We start from the raw sequence: 19707 nt of genomic DNA, 5'->3' as shown, positions 1-19707 counted from the left end.
ACCTTCTCTACAGCGGATATTCTCTTAGCGGATATTACGGATATTGCGGATATTACGGGTATTTTATTAACTCCTACTTCTTTATCCTCTTAGGGATCTATATAGTTTGGTAGCGGTAAGTAGGCTATTAAGGACCGTATTTAAGCTAAGGATAGCAATAGGGGAGATAATAGGGGTAGGACGAGACCGCTAATATCCTCGGGTACTATATCCGCTATATCTCTTAATCCTCTAGCGGTATTAGTAGATGGAGAAAGTAGTTTATTATTAAAAGCTTAAGAAGACTGGCTCCTGCTAGATGAAGTAGAGGGGTTTCTTTAACGCCTTTTAGATGCACCCATGGCTGGCAGTTAGTTCTAGAAAATCCATTAATTAGAGAGCTAATTAAGGCAATTCTAACGCAGGTATTTACAGGATAATAGACATAGCGGTTGCTTACATTAATTTCGTTAAAGTTAATGGTTTGCCTCATATAAATAGAGCGGCTCAGCTTCTAAAAGCTTACTAAAGTGGCTCAGACCAAGGAACAGATGGATCGATCGAATAGGTTAGCTTGCGGATATTCGATTATCCGCGCAGCGGATATTCATCGGTTTCTTGGTCTGAGCATGCTGAGACAACTTCGCTCCTTCTCTGGCATCCAATATATACCCACCACCACCTCGCTATCCCCGCTCACGCTCCCGACAGCTCCCATTTCCTTCATCCTTTCTTATCCGCCATGACTTCTTCCTCACAGAGCCCTTCCATTGATGAGCTGGTTGCACGCAAGACGGTCGTGGATTATGGCGAGTTCAGGTATGTCGTGTCCAGCCCCGAACCTCCAGCAATTCCCTCCGACCACGCCAACCTCCTAAATTCGTGCAGCTACGTCACAATTCCCGGTATTTCCACCCTTTCAGATGCCGTCAAACGCTCTGTCTGCAAAAAATTACAGTACGAGACCCAACATACCCAGATCAGAAGCTTGTGTCGCGTTGACACCATGTCCCACACCCAAAAGAGAACAGCAGGATGCGCCTCCTCTAGATTTGGATGCGATAGATGCAGCGCTCCTGTCGGTATCCCTCTGCTGAGTAATCATGGTTTGTGCTGATATGGCAGCACAGCAATTTTGCCAGAGAACCTATCACACCCCCTCCTGACCCCGAGGCAAACATAGCACGAGATCGCCAACTCGAAAAACAGTCTCGCAAGTCTCTTCTTGACGCCGGCTGCCCTCCTTGCTACCCGCCCGAACTTGAATTTCCCTTGCAGAGTGTCCTAGAGGAATATGAGGTTGTTTCATACTGGCAGTCCCTCTCTGACACCGCACGTGTGGTGCTCACTGCTCAGTTGTCAGATTGGGAGGACTTCCGCAAATATCAGAGGGACATACGACGCCATTGTCTACACCGGAAAACATTTGGTGATTTCGAGGAGAAGGTCCGGGATCGTCGGCGGAGGCACGGGCTTGAGGGGGATGCATCCCTTCATCCTGAATTAGAAAAACAAAGTCAGTTGCACAACTGGATTGAGTTTCAGAACTACCATCTTCACCTCCACGAACGTTATGGGAAAGATTTGAAGGGCAAGACGGAAGAATTGGATACTGCCCGAGAGAAATTAGAAACTTCCAGGCTTAAAGATCCAACGGTGGTGGGCTTCTTTGAGATGGGGGTGAAGGATCACAGAAACAAGCTGGAAAAGCATAAAAAGATGCTACTATGGATTGAGCAGCAGCGCAAAGCGATGGCCACCGAGCAAGCCACATCTCTTCAGGCCTCTGGGGATCATGACCGACTAAGCATCATGCTAACACGTCCCTCCCCTCGCCGTCGGAAGACGGACGAAGCGCGCCGCTCACCTCTCGGTCCGGTCCGGACAGCAGTCTCCAAGCAGCCGGTGTCGCCCCGGAAGAAACGAGTTCGCGGCTCCAGAAGTCCGGGGCAGCGCGGGTGGCCGGCAGCTTGACTGCAGATTCGGACGAACCTCGGAGCAGCACGCGGCTGGCGGATGTTGAAGACAAATCCTCCCGACGGGGCAAGGACAGCACACCCCTTCGGCCCTTCCGTCCCCAAAGGGTGACCAAGCCTGTGAAGAACTCGCACGCACACAAGGCCAGGCACCCCGTCAAGGCCAACACTAATGCCGGCCCGAAACCGCAGCTAAAGGCCCGGTCCAAACGTCGAAAGGCACCGCAACAGTCTGCGTCCAATGGTGTGAAGACACGCAGTGGGCGGGTGAGTAGGAGGCCTGAGAGGTCAGGCTTTGACCCGGCTAGATATCCCCGTGCATGAGAATAGAGTTACTGTACCTCCCTTCCCATATCTTGACCATTCTTCTCCGTGATGTTCAGAGTTTCCCCTACAATAATAAAGACAAAATTGGCTTCTTCTAGGAACAAGTGTTAGGGTTCGCCTGTCGAGCTCTAACTGCATAGATCACTATGGCGTCGCTCTCCCAATTTGTCCACTCGGAATTGGTCTAATATTGTATCACAGGGTGCTACGGATAAGACTCCCCGTGAACGGGATTGCTAGCGGCTTGGCATAGAATTTATGAGCACAAGGGGAATCTTTCACTTCAAATCTGCCGAGACGCTAGTAATCCGCTAATGTAGCTGCAGACATGTGTACATAGTTGCACACATGCACGGCATCCTGCTTGCAGACGTCTTGGCTTCTGTGGGTACAACAACTGCCGAGTGAGACTAGCACCTGGATACCTAAATCCGCCTCTTCAAAGACATCGTAAGTAGACCTCAACCCCTCCCAAATGCCTCATTTCGTCGGCTACTAACCGCTGCAACTCGATCATTAACATGGCATTAGATACACTCTTCTCGTCTTGGCCTTCATACGTGTGGTTCTCCCTAATCGTCGCCGCACCCATCCTCACGCTCCTCTACGATGTGGTATTGTGGCTTCGAATGCCCCCCGGGCCAACCCCTCTCCCTTTTGTCGGCAACAAGTTTTCGCTGCCAAAGTCGCAGCCGTGGGTACAATTCCAGAAATGGTCAAAAGTCTACGGTCCAATCTTTACAATATGGATTGGACGAAAGCCCACCATTGTCCTCTCAGACCCCGTAGTCGCGGCCGATTTGATGGAGAAGCGGAGCAACAAATACTCGTCGAGGCCTAGGATGGTAGCAATGGGAGAGATCCTGTGGGATGGAGCATCTGTCTTGGTGCAGCCTTATGGGAAGGAGTGGAGCATTCGAAGAAAGCTCTTGCATTCTGCTCTCACTCCGAAATCACTCCGGTTGTATAAGCCGGTCCAGCAGGCTGAGGCTTCGAGATTATGCTACCACCTCCTTGGCGACCCTAATAGCTGGGAGAAGTTGATAGAGCGCTTCACCTCAAGTATCGTCTTCTGTGTCTCGTACGGCCACCGCATTGACTCGCTCAATGCCGAGGTTATACGCCAGAGGTTTGAGTTCATGCAATATTCAGCCTCACTAAATGTTCCTGGACGATACGCCGTAGAATCATTCCCCTTCCTGAAACACCTACCTAATGCGCTAGCGCCGTGGAAGAAGGACATCCAGGTACACGGCAAGAAAGAGGCGGCCGCAAACATGGCCTTAGTCGATCTGGTCCAGCAAGACCTTGCTCAAGCCAAAACGCAAGGAGCTGACATACCAGGTTCTCTCTGCAAAATGCTTCTTGAGCTTCGAGAAACTCAAAATATTCCTCTTTCAGACCGGGACTTCTCTTACATCCCCGCCTCTCTTTTTGGTGCTGGCTCTGATACCACAGCATCGACGCTCTGCTCTGCTTTCCTTGCTTTCATTACACACCCCGAAACGCTGAAGACTGCGCAAGCCGAACTCGACTCCGTCATCGGCCCGGAAAGAACGCCGAACTTTGACGATGAACGATCACTCCCATACGTTTGCGCTCTTGTCAAAGAAACCCTGCGCTGGCGTCCTGTAGCTGTGCTTGGCGGTACACCGCACGCTTCCACCGAGGACGACTACTACGAAGGCTACTACATTCCCACAGGGACGACGGTCCTCGGCAACAGCTGGGCCATCAACCTCAACGAGGAGTACTATCCAAACCCGCACTGCTTCAACCCACCGCGCTTCCTCGACTCTGCCCTCGCCGAAAAGAGCAAAGGTATTAGTTCAGGGCAAGGCAAAACACATCCGGCTAAGAGTGGCCATTCAAGCTTTGGCTGGGGAAGGCGCATTTGCCCTGGGGCGGATCTAGCGGCAAACTCACTTTTTGTGGCGCTAGCGAAGCTTATATGGGCATATGATATATTGCCGATCGAGGGCCGGAAGTATGACACCCTTGCATACACGGAAGGATTTAATATCAGGCCGAAGAAATTCGAATGTATTGTAAGAGTGCGGAGCGAAGCGCATCGGAGGGTGCTGGAAAGGGAAAATGTGGAGGCGGAGAGCGTCTTAGAGAAGTTCACGCCGTTTGAAGAGTAGAACGGCTAGGAAATGTTTTGGGGCCAACCCATCTGATGTTATGCGATGAATTGTTAATGAGCGGTCAGTGGAGGATATTTTCGTTCTTTCGGAATAATACATATGATTGCTTAGTAACTTCTGGTAGAAAAGACCAGCGGTCGGACCTGCCGTTGATTCATGAGCAGCGACTAATGCAACATACTGAAATGCAAACACACTGCAAAGTAAAATCCTTCAGAAAAGCAAAAGCAGGGTTTACAAGCGCAACTGACTCAGGAAGTTGGTGCCCGAAAACTGCCTCGCCGCATGCCTCGCAGCCTATCACATTAATGCTTTCCCTGCTGACATGAGCTGGCCCCCAGCCTCAACACCAACCTTAGCCTCCATATCCAACTCCCTACCATTCTAGCCTAATAAGTGATTACCAACGTATCACTTACCACAGAAGGTATTCTAGGTGTATTACGGCCGAACGATCTCCGCTATGATTTGGTCAGCCTTGCATACCACCATTGACCAGGCCACCCAAGTTGGGATACATTATACCTCTCGTCCGAGGTCCAGGATGGCGTACTATCTTCAATTCCCCGCAAACGTCTGCGTATTCTACGCCTCAACCGATTCCCCATAAAGGCTCGATTCTCTGCTCTTTCTCCCAGTTCCTAACCACGCAAGTTCCCTTCCAACTCCCCCCCCCCAGTGCGCCCATACCCGTACCTGTACCTCCATAATGTCTGCTGCAAACCCCCAAAACCTATCCCTCCCCTCCGACCCCGCTACGAAATCCGCCAGCTCTATCTCGAGCACGAGCGCTGGGCCTCCGCCATCGTCCGCCACAGCAACATCTTCCACTCCCCGCCCTGGACCGCCGTGTACCCGACCAAACAGAACCACGCGCCTGCACACCATGATGCGACACGCCTCACACCTCGTGCGGCACTAAACCAACAGCAAACTCAGCTTCGGCATCTTCGCCACCGCACACGGATTCGAGCGCCCGGGAATCCGCCGTGCTAGGGGCGAAGCCGAGGGCCTGGCGCCTGCTTGCGCGGATTGGACTTCCCGGCGTCGCGCTCGCGACGGCTCCCGCGCACTGGAGACGGAGCGCTTGAAGCCGCTGATCCGGGGAGTTCCTGCCGCTGTTCGTGGTCGTCTAACCGTTCGCTGCAGGGGCTGGATCGGCGCGACTCTGCGGCGTGGCGCCCGGCGGGGCGAGCGGCGGGTCCTGGTGCGCAAAATGCGATGGGCATGCGCGCGGACTGTGAGGGGCGGGGGTGCGGATCGAGACAGGGCATGATGCTGTTAGGGGCGTTTGGACGAGGCCACTGAGCCCGTATAGGGCGGTTGTGGAGGGGGTTTGATACGGCGACTTGGGTGGTCGAGGGGGAGAAGCCGTTTGAGCCGGCGGAGCAGGTTATGTTTTTGAGGGACGAAAAGGAGGTTGTGGAGTAGGTTGCGGTGCTGGGATGAGCATATGATGAGTAGATGGTTAGGAGAAACAGGGTGGGTTCCTTGTGTTAGCATTGCGTTGCGTGTCGTTCAGCATAGTTGTGCATAGTAGATGTGTAGGACATGAAGCAATCTGAAACTTGGTGCGTATTGTTCCTGCGAGAAACTAGGAAATTAGATAGTGTTGGCAGGGGAGGGGTACTCAGCGGCGTGGTCACTTGGCACTGCACGGGCCACTTTGTAGATATTTTCTCGAGCGATCGAGCTCCTGGATTCTTGTCAGTGATCTGACAGATATTAAAACCTTTTCCTCTTGCTTACCCTATAGGTGACTACTTGCGCCTTTCCATGTCTTAGCTAACTATATTGCATATAACTAAACTTAACAACCGTCAAAGCTACCAGCGACTCTCAAGCGCGGCTCAAAATAGCTCGAGGTCTAACTTTCCAGTACTGACATATTCTGATGAGAGTCGCAGAAAAAGAATAAACTCATAACCACAGATATGGCAAATAGTTCATGATGAGAAACAAAATAGAGACTAAGGTAATCGTTCAAGAGATAGGGAGTGCATCTTTTCAGAGATATCCATTTGAGAACCATAGCAGCTAAGGTAGGACTTGTTCAGCTGTTGTGGCGCCACGAATAAATAAGCTGTTGAAGGCGATCGAAATGTCTTATTAGTAAGGCATAAGAAAACTCACATGGGGAGCTAAAACAATTACTACACATAACTTTGCTTACTGTTATACGTTGGGCCTAATATGTCCTTTTTGAAGGCTTTCACAGCCCTAGCTAAAGTTTGTGATGGTGGCAACGACTAAATAAGTCGCGCATCATCTCTCAATCTCGGTGTCTCGGGCCTCCGACAGCTTGTTATTCTGTTCAGAGACTCCAGCGCCCGTTGTCCCGAAAAAAGGCTTAGTAGTGCGAGTATTTACCTACTACCGTACGTAAAGTGAGCGGGGCTCAGCTTGTTAGTGGTGGAGGTTGCAGAAAGAGGGGTTTGCAGCATCCCGGCCAGTCCTTGACTCGTTCCCTCTCCCGTTTGGCGGTGTAGAGTCGACCGTCATTGGTCCTCGATCTAACAGTGCATGATCTTCAAATGTTCTCCTATTTGTTGTCGCCTCGCGAGCACCCGATGTTACGGCGGTTGCAATGCTCCCGGGTGACGAGGCAGCAGCCGTGCCCAAGAGAAGACTGAAGCCTTCCAAATAATTCATCCTCAGCAACCACGGCCATGTTGAGAGTCGCAAGTCGGGCAAATAGTTCCCTGATCTGCCAAATTCAACTGCGCCGCATCTGCCTTACACGTGGATAGATGGGGGGCTTGCGGGAGGCTGAGCAGCAAATGGGGGTGGTCTCCAGCTGTGCCCAAGGTGGACACCCCGGGATGGGTTTGTTCCTGGCTCTCGATTGCAATGCGATTGGACAAAGGTGTGGCTGTTGAGGCTGAGCAGGCCTCTTGATGGTTTCGTCCGCCAACCCTTGTTTTGGCACGCGGCGATGGCGTGTGGGCGTGTGGAGCTCGGACAGGCAGCAGCACTTTGCACCTCTCGACGGCTTATATCCACCATGGCGACGCTTCAGGGCTACACTCAAAGGCCTGCTCCCGTTTTCAACCTTCTGTATGATTTTTTACTAATTGTCGCGCAATAACTTTCTTTCCATTGCGCTCTTATTTTCGAAGAAATGGAGACTTTCGGCCGACTTCCTCGTCGTCTTACCAAACTCTACACCGACACCAAGACGACCTGCGACGCTGTAATCGAGCAGGAACCTAGAGAGGTCTTCCCGGAGCTAAGCTTACTGCATCTTAAATATCGCGAACAAAAAGACCGGTTAATTGCTTGGGGTTTGGAATGGAGCGATAACAGTAAAGGCGGCTCAGGGGACATTGACGAGTCTGTCGAGCGGGCTGGCCTGACTGGGACTGTCACTCGTGTTCTTGGAATGATTAAGGATATTTTGGACGAAGCGGAGAAAATGCAGCATTCTGGACAGTCTGGGACTGGAAAGGCTATTTCCGAGGAAAAGGGTGGGGTCCGGTCAACAGGCGATGCTCTATGGGCGGCCTCCGACAGATCACGATATGAGGAACTTGCCAGGGACCTCACCAATTCTATCGACATACTATACGAACTGTCAAAACCAAGGGGGCCGTATCGTCAACCTTCGCTCGCTCCGAGCCTTAGTCGGAGTATAAAGACTGTTTCCGAACCTGCCAAACCCGCCTCTCGGCATGTATTCCTCTCACCAGAATACAATGCATCAGACGTCACCTTAATAAATCCGGCGTCTATGCCCCAAGGATTAAACATATCTATAAAATCAGGTCTACCACCAAAGCTTGACCCTTCATCGTTGAGTTTGCCAGAAGAAGAGCCTCCGCCATATGAGACCGTCGGAGTCCCTACATCCGCGAGACTGATCGGACGTCTCCGTCAATTACACAGTTCAACCAACCCCTGGAAAACAGATGGAAGCAAAACAGTCGAAATTCCTGTTCTAGTTGAATATGTCACCTTCGACTGCACCTACAGAGACACCGGAGTACCTCTACCTCTCGAACGGCTTGACACTCTCCTATCGACTCTCGTTCGTTTAGCAACAGAGCAGTCATTCCATGGAACTCTCCAGTGTCTTGGATACTTCGAAGACCTAATCCAGCCCAGGTTCGGATTGGTCTTTGAACTTCCATCTTTCGTCTATTCAGGGCCCTCGGACCTGCATAAACGGATTGAGGAGCTGCGGCCGGTTACGTTACTAAACGTGCTCCAATCGGGGTCCAAGTCATTACACAACTCAAACAGCACTACTCCTCCGCTAGAAGATCGGTTTCGACTTGCCTACACACTTGCTCTTACCTTCAGCAAAATTCACGGAGACAACATTGTCCACAAGGATGTGAACAGCAGTAATATTCTCGTTTTCCGGAAAGACAGGCCTGCGCATCAGTCCAGCAACAACAGGGCACTTGACTATGCTCTTCGTTCACCGGTGATTTGCTCTTTCGACTTGTTCTCCGAATATGACATTGAGCCAGCTCCCCCAATGTCTTCACCAAACATTTACAGACACCCAGAAGATCCCAAGTTTACGGGTATTAAATCAAAAGAATATGGTCCGCAATTTGATCTTTACAGCTTGGGCTTGATCTTACTGGAAATTGGTCTATGGACTCCACTCTCTGACCTTTGGAAAGCAAAATACACTCTGATGGATTTTAAGCTTCGGCTAGACGAAATCTATATTAGGAGGCTTGCGTCAAAATGTGGAACTACTTATATGCAGGTTGTGCGCGACTGTTTTTCGGCTGCAGACCGAATTGCACTAGGCGATGAGAGTTTGCAGCCTTTCAGCCGGGTCTACAACAGGATCTTGATACGACTCCAACGCTGCTGTCTACTTGACGAAGTCGAGACAAACTTTGAATGGACTGAAATGGGTTCAGCATCTAGCGGTAGTGTCTCGGCCCCACTGAAACGGAAAAACATCAACCCTATTCAACCGGAAACACCAGGGAACATGAGTCCATCCACATACAGGAGCGCCAAACGGTGGGCTTCAGAAAAAGGATCTCAGATTCTCGAGAAAAGCAAATCGGCATCGAAAGCATCATCTTCTCCCAACCTAACGTCATTGTCTCGATCTGGGTCCAAATCTTCACAAAATTCTTTGTCCCTTCGCGCTCAACTCTCGCAGAGTTTGCACAATTTGACCAGCCCCAAAGAAAGTGAAACAGAACCCATGGACTGGCAAATGACGCATGGTAGAAGAAGTCCTCTTGAGGAATCGGGCACTCTTGTGCCATCTACAACCCGAACTAGTCCGTCTCCGGAGGACAAACATGAGAGCTCCTCTTTGTACAAAGAGAAAGCGGGACATGCTGCCCGTGTCATCCAGCGTGCCTGGCGCAGTCGACTAGAGAATAAGTCTTTCAAAGACTACAAAACTAAGATCACAGTGATCCAAAAGCACTGGCGCGAAAAGAAAGAAGTGCGCTCCGTTCGCGCGCTTGTCGAGACAAGCACTCAAAATTGGCCACAAGCCACGCTCGGCTATCCCACACCAGAGCCTGAAGTGCAACCCACCGAGCAAAGAGCCGGTTGTAGAACTTCCAACATCCAAATTCAAACCGACATCGAAGCCCCCGCGCGACCGAAACTCCGTCTCCAGCCGGTCAAATTTTCGCCAAGCATAGTTAACGACTGGCATTCGACCATGCTTCCCCGCCTCGAACGCTTGATTGAGCGTGCGCTCAAAGACTCCCAAGAGACTATCAGCATTGATCTCGTCGCCATTGGCGAAGGTCAAGCGACTGCTCGCCCAACAATTTTCGTGACCTGCACCAGCACTGCCAAAGTCAAAGCAGTACTCGCGCGCAGATTTGCCTACGACCAATCCGTCTTTGACCTTAAAGTCCGGCGTGGCAAGATCAGGCGCTCCAAGCTGACTCGCTCAAATCGAAGGAGAAAACCACCACACCGATCAATGATGAATGACGAGCCCTATAGCGCAGACATGCCAGCTTTGAACCCTTTCCATCAGCAACGCCCTTTGTGTGGCGCCTCTATCGGCGCATTTAGAGATGAACATCTCCCACCCGTCTCCTATGGTGGCGTTATCCTTGTAGATGATGAACCGCTAGGTATGAGCGTTCACCATCTCCTCGACACGCCTAGTGAAGATGATGATAGCGAGTATGGCGAGGAAGCAGTAAGCCCCATAGATGCCGCAAGGTCCAGTGCCACCGGTAATGGGAATGCGTGGCTCGCAGGCATGGGAGCGCAGCCCGGTTTAGAAATTGCCGAGCAAGCAACCTGGGATTTCGAGATATCGGATGACGAAGAGAAGAGCGACGATGAGCCCGAGTACGAATCCGAAGATCTAATGTCCGACTCAGAATTCGACAGCGAAACCGAAGACGACCACGACTCTCGCTCGCGCGCCTCAGATGAACGGCAATTAGAAACCGGTGACATCGATGGTATAGCCCCTGGAGATGGTGGTAACATTATCATTACTCAACCTGCCATTGATGATATCGATGACGACTTCTTTCCGAGTCCCGAGGACCGTGACGAGGATCACCTGGATTCCCACGCGCTAGGCCATGTGCATGCAAGCTCAGGCATCCGGCGCTGGAATCGCAACGGCGTGGTTCACGAAATCGACTGGTCTCTTCTCAAATTGAATCCGGGCCGCCTGCAGCCCTACAATCTCGTCCAAGGCGGGCGAAGGTTTTGCCCAAACACCGAACCGGAGCTGTGCCCGAAACTCATCGAACCTATCTGTCGGAGATACTACAAGCCCGAGGAAGACGAGTACCCGTCGCAAGTCGCGTCCGTGGACGGCCTGGGCGGGCTGGGAGTGCATTGTTTTGGGCGCACCAGCGGGCTCAAGGGCGGAGTCGTGGGCATGACGATGAGCAGCGTGCGGATCTACCGGCGCAAGACGTTTAGCAGGAGCTGGCATGTTGTGGGCGGCTTTGGAGGTACGCTCACCCTCCCCCAAACCATCTCTGAAACCCTTTTACTAATTTTTTTCCGCAGTCGGCGGCGACTCTGGTGCGTGGGTTATTGAAAACTCGCGTGGTCGCGTCTGCGGACACGTCCTGGCGTGGTGCGCTCGCAACCGTCTTGCGTACATCTGTCCGATGGAAGTGTTGCTCGAGGACATCAAACACACGCTTGGCGCGCGAAAAATATACCTCCCCGGTTCAGAAGAAGAGCAGAATCAAATCATCATGGGCCAGTCGCCCACCAAACCGGAGCTTGAGCTCGACTGCAAGGTTCCCCGGAGGAAGAATGGCTTCGAGCTGCCGGATATCATGAGCTTGGATCTTACCGGAAAGGGGGAGCCGGAGAAGGAGAATATTCCCGTTCTTGGGAGCAGGTTGCAGGATTCACCGAGTAGGCTTGAGTTCCTAGGTGGGAGGACGGGACAGATGGCTAGGTGACTTGCGGTGGTGTGCTCAATTTGTACATGGATAAAGAGACATGAGATACCCTTTATATATGACCGAAACGATAGCATCAAATTCTAGTTTTTAATCTACTTTCTAGTATCTATTACGCTACTGAGGCGTCCATTCATCATTCGGTGCATCGACTGCCCTCGCACATGGTTTTAATTACCAAAAAAATAACATATGAGGTTCTTAGATATAAACTTCACGTCCTCGTGTAATTGTACGTAGGTGAGCATGAACTAAATCAATGGCTCCCCAGGTAGACACCTTTATCCCTTAACCCGCCAACGTCCACAAAGCACTATGATCAGAACATCGCGTATAAGCTGTATAGGTTTGATCAATACAAACTATCCTATGCCTTCTAATTGTACTTCTAATGATATAGACCTTGTTTAGCCGACTCAATATAACGTTCAACCAAATCGTGTCTCAAAAAAGCCTCTCCCGAGTCAGGCATCATAAAACCCCAGCCGTAAAAAACAACAGCAGCCTGATCAAGCAGCCACCTCAACCAGGCGAGTCAAGAAAATTACCCCGTCGGGGAACTTTGACTTTTTCATCGAGAAGCACCCGGTTGTTGGGCTGGCGGGGGAGAAGGGCCGGCAGGTGTTTTTTGAGAATAAGGGGTTGGGGTTTGGGTGCCTGTCTGTCTGTCTGTTTGCTGTCCCTCTCTTCCTCTCTCCTGGTGGGCTGCTGCGCATGCTGCGCGAGGGCCTGGTTGGCTGATGATGGTGTTCCGGGAACAAAGGTACGCGGTGCTGTTATAATTTTACGGCCCTTCGTTAACTACTTCCAAGATAACTGGGGCGAACTGCTACCTCTAATGGACTACGCCCAGGCGACCCTACCCCACGACTCTACGGGATTTGCACCTATCCAACTAGAAATGGGGTATCTACCCCGAACAAGCTTTGACTGGGATAGGCCAGAAGGACCACNGACCGTACGCGAGAAACTGTCTCATGAGGAAGCCCAGCAGTACGCCAAGCGCTTAGAGGAAGCCTGGACGGTAGCCCGTACGAATCTAGAAAAGGCCCAAAAATTAATGAAACAGCAGGCAAACAAGCATAGGCGCGAGCCTGACTTTACCGTAGGTGATATGGTCTGGGTTACAACAAAGAACTGGAAGACGGAACGGCCTAGTCGTAAGCTCGATTATCAGATGGCAGGACCGTATAAGGTCCTTAAGAAAATAGGCAACTCGTACAGAGTAGAACTCCCAGATTCGATTAAGGTTCACCCTATTTTCTTGCCGGATAAGCTACGGAAGGCTGCGAACGACCCATTACCTGGACAAAAGAACGAACCCCCCCTGCCGATTTAAGTCAATGGCGACGACGAATGGGAAATTGAAGAGATACTGGCCTGTAAGCTAGTAAGGAAAACGCTAAAGTACCGCGTTAGTTGGAAAGGCTATGACCCAGATCCTACCTGGTACCCTGCATGGAACTTTATTGGCAGTCCCCATAAACCGCTAAGGTACCTAGACAAATGGATGGAATGCTAGCATGATAAAGATGATAAGCTACCGGAAGAACATAAAGATAAGAACGCCCCACGGGCATAATACGGACATACAAAGCCTGAGGGCAGGCTTTTGCGGAGGGAGGGGTAATGTTACGGCACTGGCAGAAAGCGGCAGCTATGGTAGACGTTATGGTAGACGCAGGGCTCACGTGATTCTCACGTGACTAGGGGATTGTATATAACTCCTCGCGTTGCTGCTTATCCTTTCCTTTCCTTTTCTTTAGCTTTAGATTCTCGTTTATAGACAATCCAATCGTACAGGCTTGCGCGACCCTTTTGCCGTGCTTATGTCTCGATTGACTGAGTCGCTAACAACGCGCGCTGTTGGGTAGAGCTTTATAAAATACTCTTTGTTTACCCCTATATAGCTATATTAATAGAAGTTATCTACTTCTACGCCGTAGTAGTGTTAAAGGGGTCCAAAACAGCCTATATTTAGTAGCTGAAGCTTATACGTTAAATAAGGTGGGAGAGCCACTAGGACGATCTTGCGTAATAGTATATAGTAGATAAACTGCCAGGTAAGATAGCTTAAATAATTATCTATTAAAAGTATACGGTAGCTTTAAATATTGCCCTTAGCGTCCTCTATAAGTTGTCTTATATATTTATTATAGTGTTTAATATAGTGTAGGCCTAACAAATCGTCCGTCTAACTATTAGTTAAGGTCGCATAGGTATATCTATAAAGGTGCTTATTATGCTTAATAATTTAATACTAAGTCTCCTAGTATTACTATCCCTTCTAAATTAAGAACGGAGGTAGGTAAGAGTTATTGGCGGTAATTATCTCTATAATAGAGACCAACTTTTATAATCCTGATTATTAAACAGTCCAATTCTTTAACCTTTTCCTACTATTCTATAACGGAATCCCCTAAAAGGTACATATTAGATAAGACAGTAGGAGGTTTTATCTATATCCTATCTATATTCTATCTACGTCCTAGGAGATATAGTTAGACAGATAAGGGGTAAAGGGTTTTATTAGCGTCTTAGAAGGATTATATAGGGAGCTAGTTCTCCTCTAAAGAAGAGCTAGTAATTAGTCTCTAAATAGAAGAGGTTAGAAAGAATTTATTCTTTATTTATAAAGATTATTCTACCTTAACTTATCTTTTATTTACCTATAACTCTTATTCTATACTATTAATTAGATAATTATATATTTTAGTTAGACTGGCCTCTTATAATTTTAATTACTCTTAATCCTTTACGGAGGGAATGTACAATCAGGTGGGATAAGTGTTCGTCATATTCGCTTATAATCCTTGCTATATTTTACCCCACCATCCTACAATAAAAAATTAATTATTAAATCATTCTTTATTATTATCCTACCAAACTTTTAACCATAGGAGTTGCACCAAAGAAGCCCCGTAAGGAGCTTACTAAAGCTTAGAAATCCAGAATCTGGACTCTATATAAGGAAGGATACAATCTAACTAAGATTTAGCGCAAAACTAAGATACCCCGTACTACCTGCTCCTTATTTATCACCCGTTAGTCTATTAGCCCTAACCTTAGCTTTAAAAATAAGCTAAGAAGCGGTTGTCCTAAGAAAATTACTAAACGGGGGGCTAGGGCTCTTGTAAGAACCGCATATTAAGATATAAGGATGACCTTGAAAGCCCTAGCTACACCTTCTAAATCTGGCAAGCAACTCCACCACCACACGGCCGCAATTATCCTTAAATCCTCTGGAAAAGCAAAGCGTCGACCATGCAAGAAGCCCTTCTTAACTCCCTTACATAAGAAGAAGCGGAGGATCTACTGCTGGGCTGAGAAAGCTATAAAACGGAATAATAGGAGGGTCTGTTGGAGTAATAAGGTTACCTTTAAGGTGGGAGAGGATTTGCAGACCTTTTGGGTTACTAGAGCCCCTAGTAGGGAAGAGGAGTACGTAGATAAGAACCTAAGACCTACCTTTAAAAGTGGACGGACTACTATAGGTGTATAGAGTTGTTTTTATGGAGATGAGATAGGGCCGTTTTATATGCTTCCAGAGGGGGAGAATATGACAGCTAAATGGTACAAGTGGGTACTCTAAAGGTTGTTTATTCCGTTTTATAAAAGGATAAAAAGGAAATATGGAGATAAGGTAATAATGCAAGAGGATAATACTCCGTGGCATACTGCCAAAATAATTACCAAATATTTGGCTAATAAGAAGGTTAAGAGGATAAATTGGCCTCCGCAATTACCTGATCTTAATCCTATTGAGAACCTCTGGAAATATATCAAGGATATAATCTCTAAGCGGAGGCATAAGGTGAAAAACGCGACGGATATGAGACAGGCCTTAAGAGAAGTGTGGCCTCAAATTGACGGAAACTTCCTCTTAAAATTGTGTGATTCTGTACCGCGTAGATGGGAGGCGTGCTTAAAAAACAAGGGGGGGGCAACCAAGTACTAAATAGCTTCATTTTGAGCCTATTTAGGCTAGTTAGTGTTAAGAATTAGTAGAGTTATTGGTATTAGGAGTTATATAGGTTAAATATGACGTGACGAACACTTATCCCACCTGATTGTACGGCTATTAATTAACGATGACGGGCTATACCTCCTTACCTCCTAAAACGACGCCCCTACTATAAGAGGCTTAAAAAGTCTTCCTAGAGGAGCGCATTCCCTTTTCCTATAAAGAAGTCACAGCTAGTCCGTCTAACCTTATAAGACCCTTAAGAATAATTACCGCTAGGGAGTTATTAGAGCGGTCGCTACGCGAGACCCTATAAAAAATAAAGGAGTTAGAGATACAATTAAGATAAGTATATTAAGACTACTAAGAAAAATTATAAGGATAATTAGGGGAAGTATAGACACTCCAGACACGAAGCGGACTTAAAGGGGTAACGCTATACTACGCTATAATATTAGAAAACCCTAAATTCCGTATAAAGGAACCTAATAAGTACTATAATAATAGTCTCTAGAACTATAATTATTTTATCTATTAATATAAAACTAAGTTTTAGCTAGATCTAAAACGTTACTCTAATAAATATAATTAGACACTAATTGCTTTTACCTTTCTATATAGCACCGTTAAGAGTTTATAGACACGCTATAAGAAGAAACTTACTATACCCCTTAAATTTAGCGAACTTAAGTCCTAGTTAGTTAATTAGGTCTAAAACCCTACTAATTAAGGGATGGATTATAACTAGTAATACTATAATACTAAATAGTAAGAAGGCTAGAGTGTAGTCTAGTTTATAAACTACTTAGAAAAACTAGAAGATAATATACCCTACTTAAACCTATAGGATAATACTATATAACTTTACTAGTTACTTACTAAGTTATAACCTAAGATTTAATAGGCTATATAGGAGAAGGGCAAAATTCCTACCTTTTAAGAAAAGCTTATCTTTAAAGCTACTCGGATTAAGAATATTAAAAGAGACTATTTAGGTAAGTAAAAGGAATAAGACACTAATAATAAAGAGCGTAGAACTAGACCTAGCTTTAATAATAGGGGTAGATTCTAACCTAACTACTCTATAAAAGAATAACGCGAGTAGGCTTTAAAGCCTTAAAGTAACGCTAGTTAGCCCTAGAATAATAATAGGTAAAACCCTAATCTAAATAAATAGAACTAAGAGTTACGCGTTTATTATAACTGTGGTAAAAAGGGCTATATAAAGCGCTTCTACTAATAAAAGAAATAAGAGTTAGATTAATTAGGAAAAGAGAAAGCCTAGTAAATCTTTACTCCCTTATACTAGGCTAGTAAGAGAAGGAGGGAGTAAGCTACCGTATAGTTATTCCTGTCTTTATTTAAGTTAATAATAAATAGGTAATATAAGACTACCTTATAGACAGCAGCGCGACCATAGGGTTTATTTCTTAATTACTAGTAAAAGAATTAGATTTGGACCTTAGCGGCTTATAGGTGCGCACTATTTAAAGTATTAAAGGCTACTAGATTCTATGCTATAGGGAATAAGCTTTTTCTATGGCTAGCTAGGACCGCGATAGTCTATAAAATATATAGGAGATACGCTTTTGTGCCGTAGAAATTAAGGGGTATAACCTTATTTTGGGATACCTATAGATTTACTAAGTTAACCCAGATATTAATTAGCCTTTAGCCTTATATTAATATTAAAAGTCTTAACTACGCATTATAGTTAAAGATTAAAAGACTTTCTTAAACTATATACAAGAAGAAGGGTAGGCATATACTATATATACTACTCTTAATACTAAGAACAGAAACATAGGATATTTATTTTTAGATATCTAGCTATACGCAGTTAAGGAACTAGAGATTCTATAGGAATATATAAACTTAGAGGATATTTCTAGTAAAGAGGCTATATAAACCTTATTTAACCCTATATTAGTTAAGTACGAGATAAATATAGGGGATAAATAACCTCCTTTTAGACTACTATATAACCTATTAGAAAATAAGCTGGCGATACTATATTAATATATAGTAGATAATCTTTAAAGAGAATGGATTTAGCCCTCTATAAGCCTAGTAGGGGTACTAATTATATTTATACCTAAGAAGGATAAAACCCTTTACCTCTATATTAACTATTAGGCGCTAAATAAGATTACTATAAAGAATTGCTACCTATTACCCTTAATAGGGGAGCTTATTAACAGACTATTAGGTATAAAGATATTTATAAAATTAGATCTAAAAGATATATACTATTAAATCCGGATTAAAGCCGGCGATAATAGAAAACGGCGTTTTAAATATAGTACGGCTACTTTAAGTACCTAGTAATACTATTTAGGCTTACTAACGCACTAGTGATATTTTAGGCCTATATTAGTAAGGCATTATTAGGCCTATTAGATACAATATATATAGTTTACCTTAATAATATTATAGTTTACTCTAATAACTATAAAGTATATACGCACTATATACAAATAGTACTAGAAAAACTATAGGAATATAAGCTCTATATAAACCTAAAAAAGTATATATTTTATACTACTAGCATTAATTTTTTTAGGCTTTATTATTAGCATTAACGGAGTATTAATAGAGAAAAGTTAGGTAGATACTATTAGGGAATAGCCCTACCCTATAATATTTAGAGAAGTATAGGTTTTCTTAGGCACGGCAAACTTCTACTAAACGTTTATTATTTACTATTTATAAGTAATACTCCTAATTACTAATCTACTTATATAATTATAGCAAATAGCAGTGAAACTAGCCTAAAACCACCTAATAAAGCAACCCGACATCGGAATCCTATTCCCCGCACTAAGAAACCCTATAAAACCACAGCGCCCCCATCTGCAAAGCATGGGGGACGACGGGGGATCGCAAGCTTCCCGCTAGAGCGACGAAAGTTACAACGCGAGGGAGCCAACCTACAAACTAGGCGGGTAATAACGCGAAAAGGACAACTACTAGCTTAACCAGTAATAGCAAAAATTAAAGGAAACACTTGGACAAATTAAAGATAATCTTATAAAAGAGGAGGAAGAAACCCCACAACACTAGATACTTATTGCTGTTTAAGAGGTAATATAACGCGTTAAAACTCTTATCGGTATCACCTGGGGGGTACTATAATTGCAATATAAGGTAACAGGTTCTTTAATTCATTCGTGTCTTGTCTGTCTACTAAAAGAGAAAGAAAGGGGTAGTTAAGGTCAGGCTATCTATCGGGCCGTAGGTAGTTAGGTGACCTACGCTACACTATACGGCCCCTACCGTATACGCTCCACGCCAAATATTTACAACCTCTACTTGTACAGACACTGGCGATATTTATAAAAAGAAAAAGAAGGTAAGAAAGTATAAAGGAGAAGTATATAGGTTAACAGGTGCTCGGGGCAGTAATTGCGGATGTTTAAGTATTGCGAATATTACGGATATTGTAGACGTTGCGGATATCGTTGCGGATATTGCGGATATCGTAAATATTGCGGAAGGTGTTATAGGAGTATCCTGTGATAGAGCGCAGTTGAAGTTAGAACCGAAGGTGTGGCGGCTTTGGAAGGTATAAGAGTTGTAGAGCTGTTGTAGACTATAGGGTAAAATAGGTGGAAGGGCTAAGTCCTATCCGTTATTATCGAAATAATAGTTAAGGAAGTCGATATTAACAGTAAGGTTCTCTATATTAACGTTGTTATCATCATTGCAGAAATAGGTGGCGTTTTTGCCCTTATCATTGCGTCTTGCTATACTAGGTTCCGTACTACTAGGTTCTATATTACCAGTAAGGCTATAAATAAAGGCATTGTTATTTATAAACGTGACTATATTCTTAGCGGTTTTAATTAGTATTGGCCTATTTAAAGTTATAAAGTGCTTAACACTATAGTCGTTATAGAAGAAATTGCCGCTAGTGGTAGTTG

General features: G+C 46.0%; 7 protein-coding genes across 7 annotated transcripts; 5 read left to right on the top strand and 2 right to left on the bottom strand.

Moving 5' to 3' along the window:
- The first annotated feature begins 631 nt into the window (after positions 1-631).
- On the top strand, positions 632-2369 carry K441DRAFT_652280 (uncharacterized protein). The gene is made up of 3 exons (XM_067647346.1): positions 632-798; positions 868-1057; positions 1110-2369. The coding sequence occupies exons 1-3, from the start codon at positions 786-788 to the stop codon at positions 1951-1953; spliced, it is 1047 nt and encodes a 348-aa protein (XP_067509479.1). The 5' UTR covers positions 632-785; the 3' UTR covers positions 1954-2369.
- A 176-nt stretch (positions 2370-2545) lies between these two features.
- K441DRAFT_652279 (cytochrome P450) lies at positions 2546-4665 on the top strand. Its single transcript, XM_067647345.1, has 2 exons — positions 2546-2732; positions 2814-4665. The coding sequence occupies exon 2, from the start codon at positions 2912-2914 to the stop codon at positions 4424-4426; it is 1515 nt and encodes a 504-aa protein (XP_067509478.1). The 5' UTR covers positions 2546-2732; positions 2814-2911; the 3' UTR covers positions 4427-4665.
- A 721-nt stretch (positions 4666-5386) lies between these two features.
- Positions 5387-5842, bottom strand: K441DRAFT_164904 (uncharacterized protein). Its single transcript, XM_067640279.1, has one exon. The coding sequence runs from the start codon at positions 5701-5703 to the stop codon at positions 5422-5424; it is 282 nt and encodes a 93-aa protein (XP_067509477.1). The 5' UTR covers positions 5704-5842; the 3' UTR covers positions 5387-5421.
- Positions 5843-7449: 1607 nt separating this feature from the next.
- Positions 7450-11939, top strand: K441DRAFT_602071 (uncharacterized protein). The gene is made up of 2 exons (XM_067645252.1): positions 7450-11355; positions 11414-11939. Exons 1-2 carry the CDS (start codon positions 7551-7553, stop codon positions 11818-11820), a joined length of 4212 nt encoding a protein of 1403 aa, XP_067509476.1. The 5' UTR covers positions 7450-7550; the 3' UTR covers positions 11821-11939.
- A 1832-nt stretch (positions 11940-13771) lies between these two features.
- Positions 13772-13927, bottom strand: K441DRAFT_537410 (uncharacterized protein; the record flags this gene model as incomplete). The annotated part of the gene is made up of 1 exon (XM_067642480.1): positions 13772-13927. A coding segment is annotated over one exon (156 nt), but the record flags the coding sequence as incomplete, so codon positions are not given.
- A 1053-nt stretch (positions 13928-14980) lies between these two features.
- On the top strand, positions 14981-15322 carry K441DRAFT_725531 (uncharacterized protein; the record flags this gene model as incomplete). The annotated part of the gene is made up of 1 exon (XM_067654127.1): positions 14981-15322. The coding sequence occupies one exon, from the start codon at positions 14981-14983 to the stop codon at positions 15320-15322; it is 342 nt and encodes a 113-aa protein (XP_067509474.1).
- Positions 15323-15550: 228 nt separating this feature from the next.
- K441DRAFT_462720 (transposable element Tcb1 transposase) lies at positions 15551-15778 on the top strand (the record flags this gene model as incomplete). Its single annotated transcript, XM_067641789.1, has 1 exon — positions 15551-15778. A coding segment is annotated over one exon (228 nt), but the record flags the coding sequence as incomplete, so codon positions are not given.
- Between the last annotated feature and the right edge of the window lie 3929 nt (positions 15779-19707).

The sequence above is a fragment of the Cenococcum geophilum genome (genome assembly GCF_001692895.1).
Source record: "Cenococcum geophilum 1.58 unplaced genomic scaffold K441scaffold_3, whole genome shotgun sequence".
Taxonomy (NCBI): domain Eukaryota; kingdom Fungi; phylum Ascomycota; class Dothideomycetes; order Gloniales; family Gloniaceae; genus Cenococcum; species Cenococcum geophilum.
This window is presented reverse-complemented; position numbering and strand designations above follow the sequence as displayed.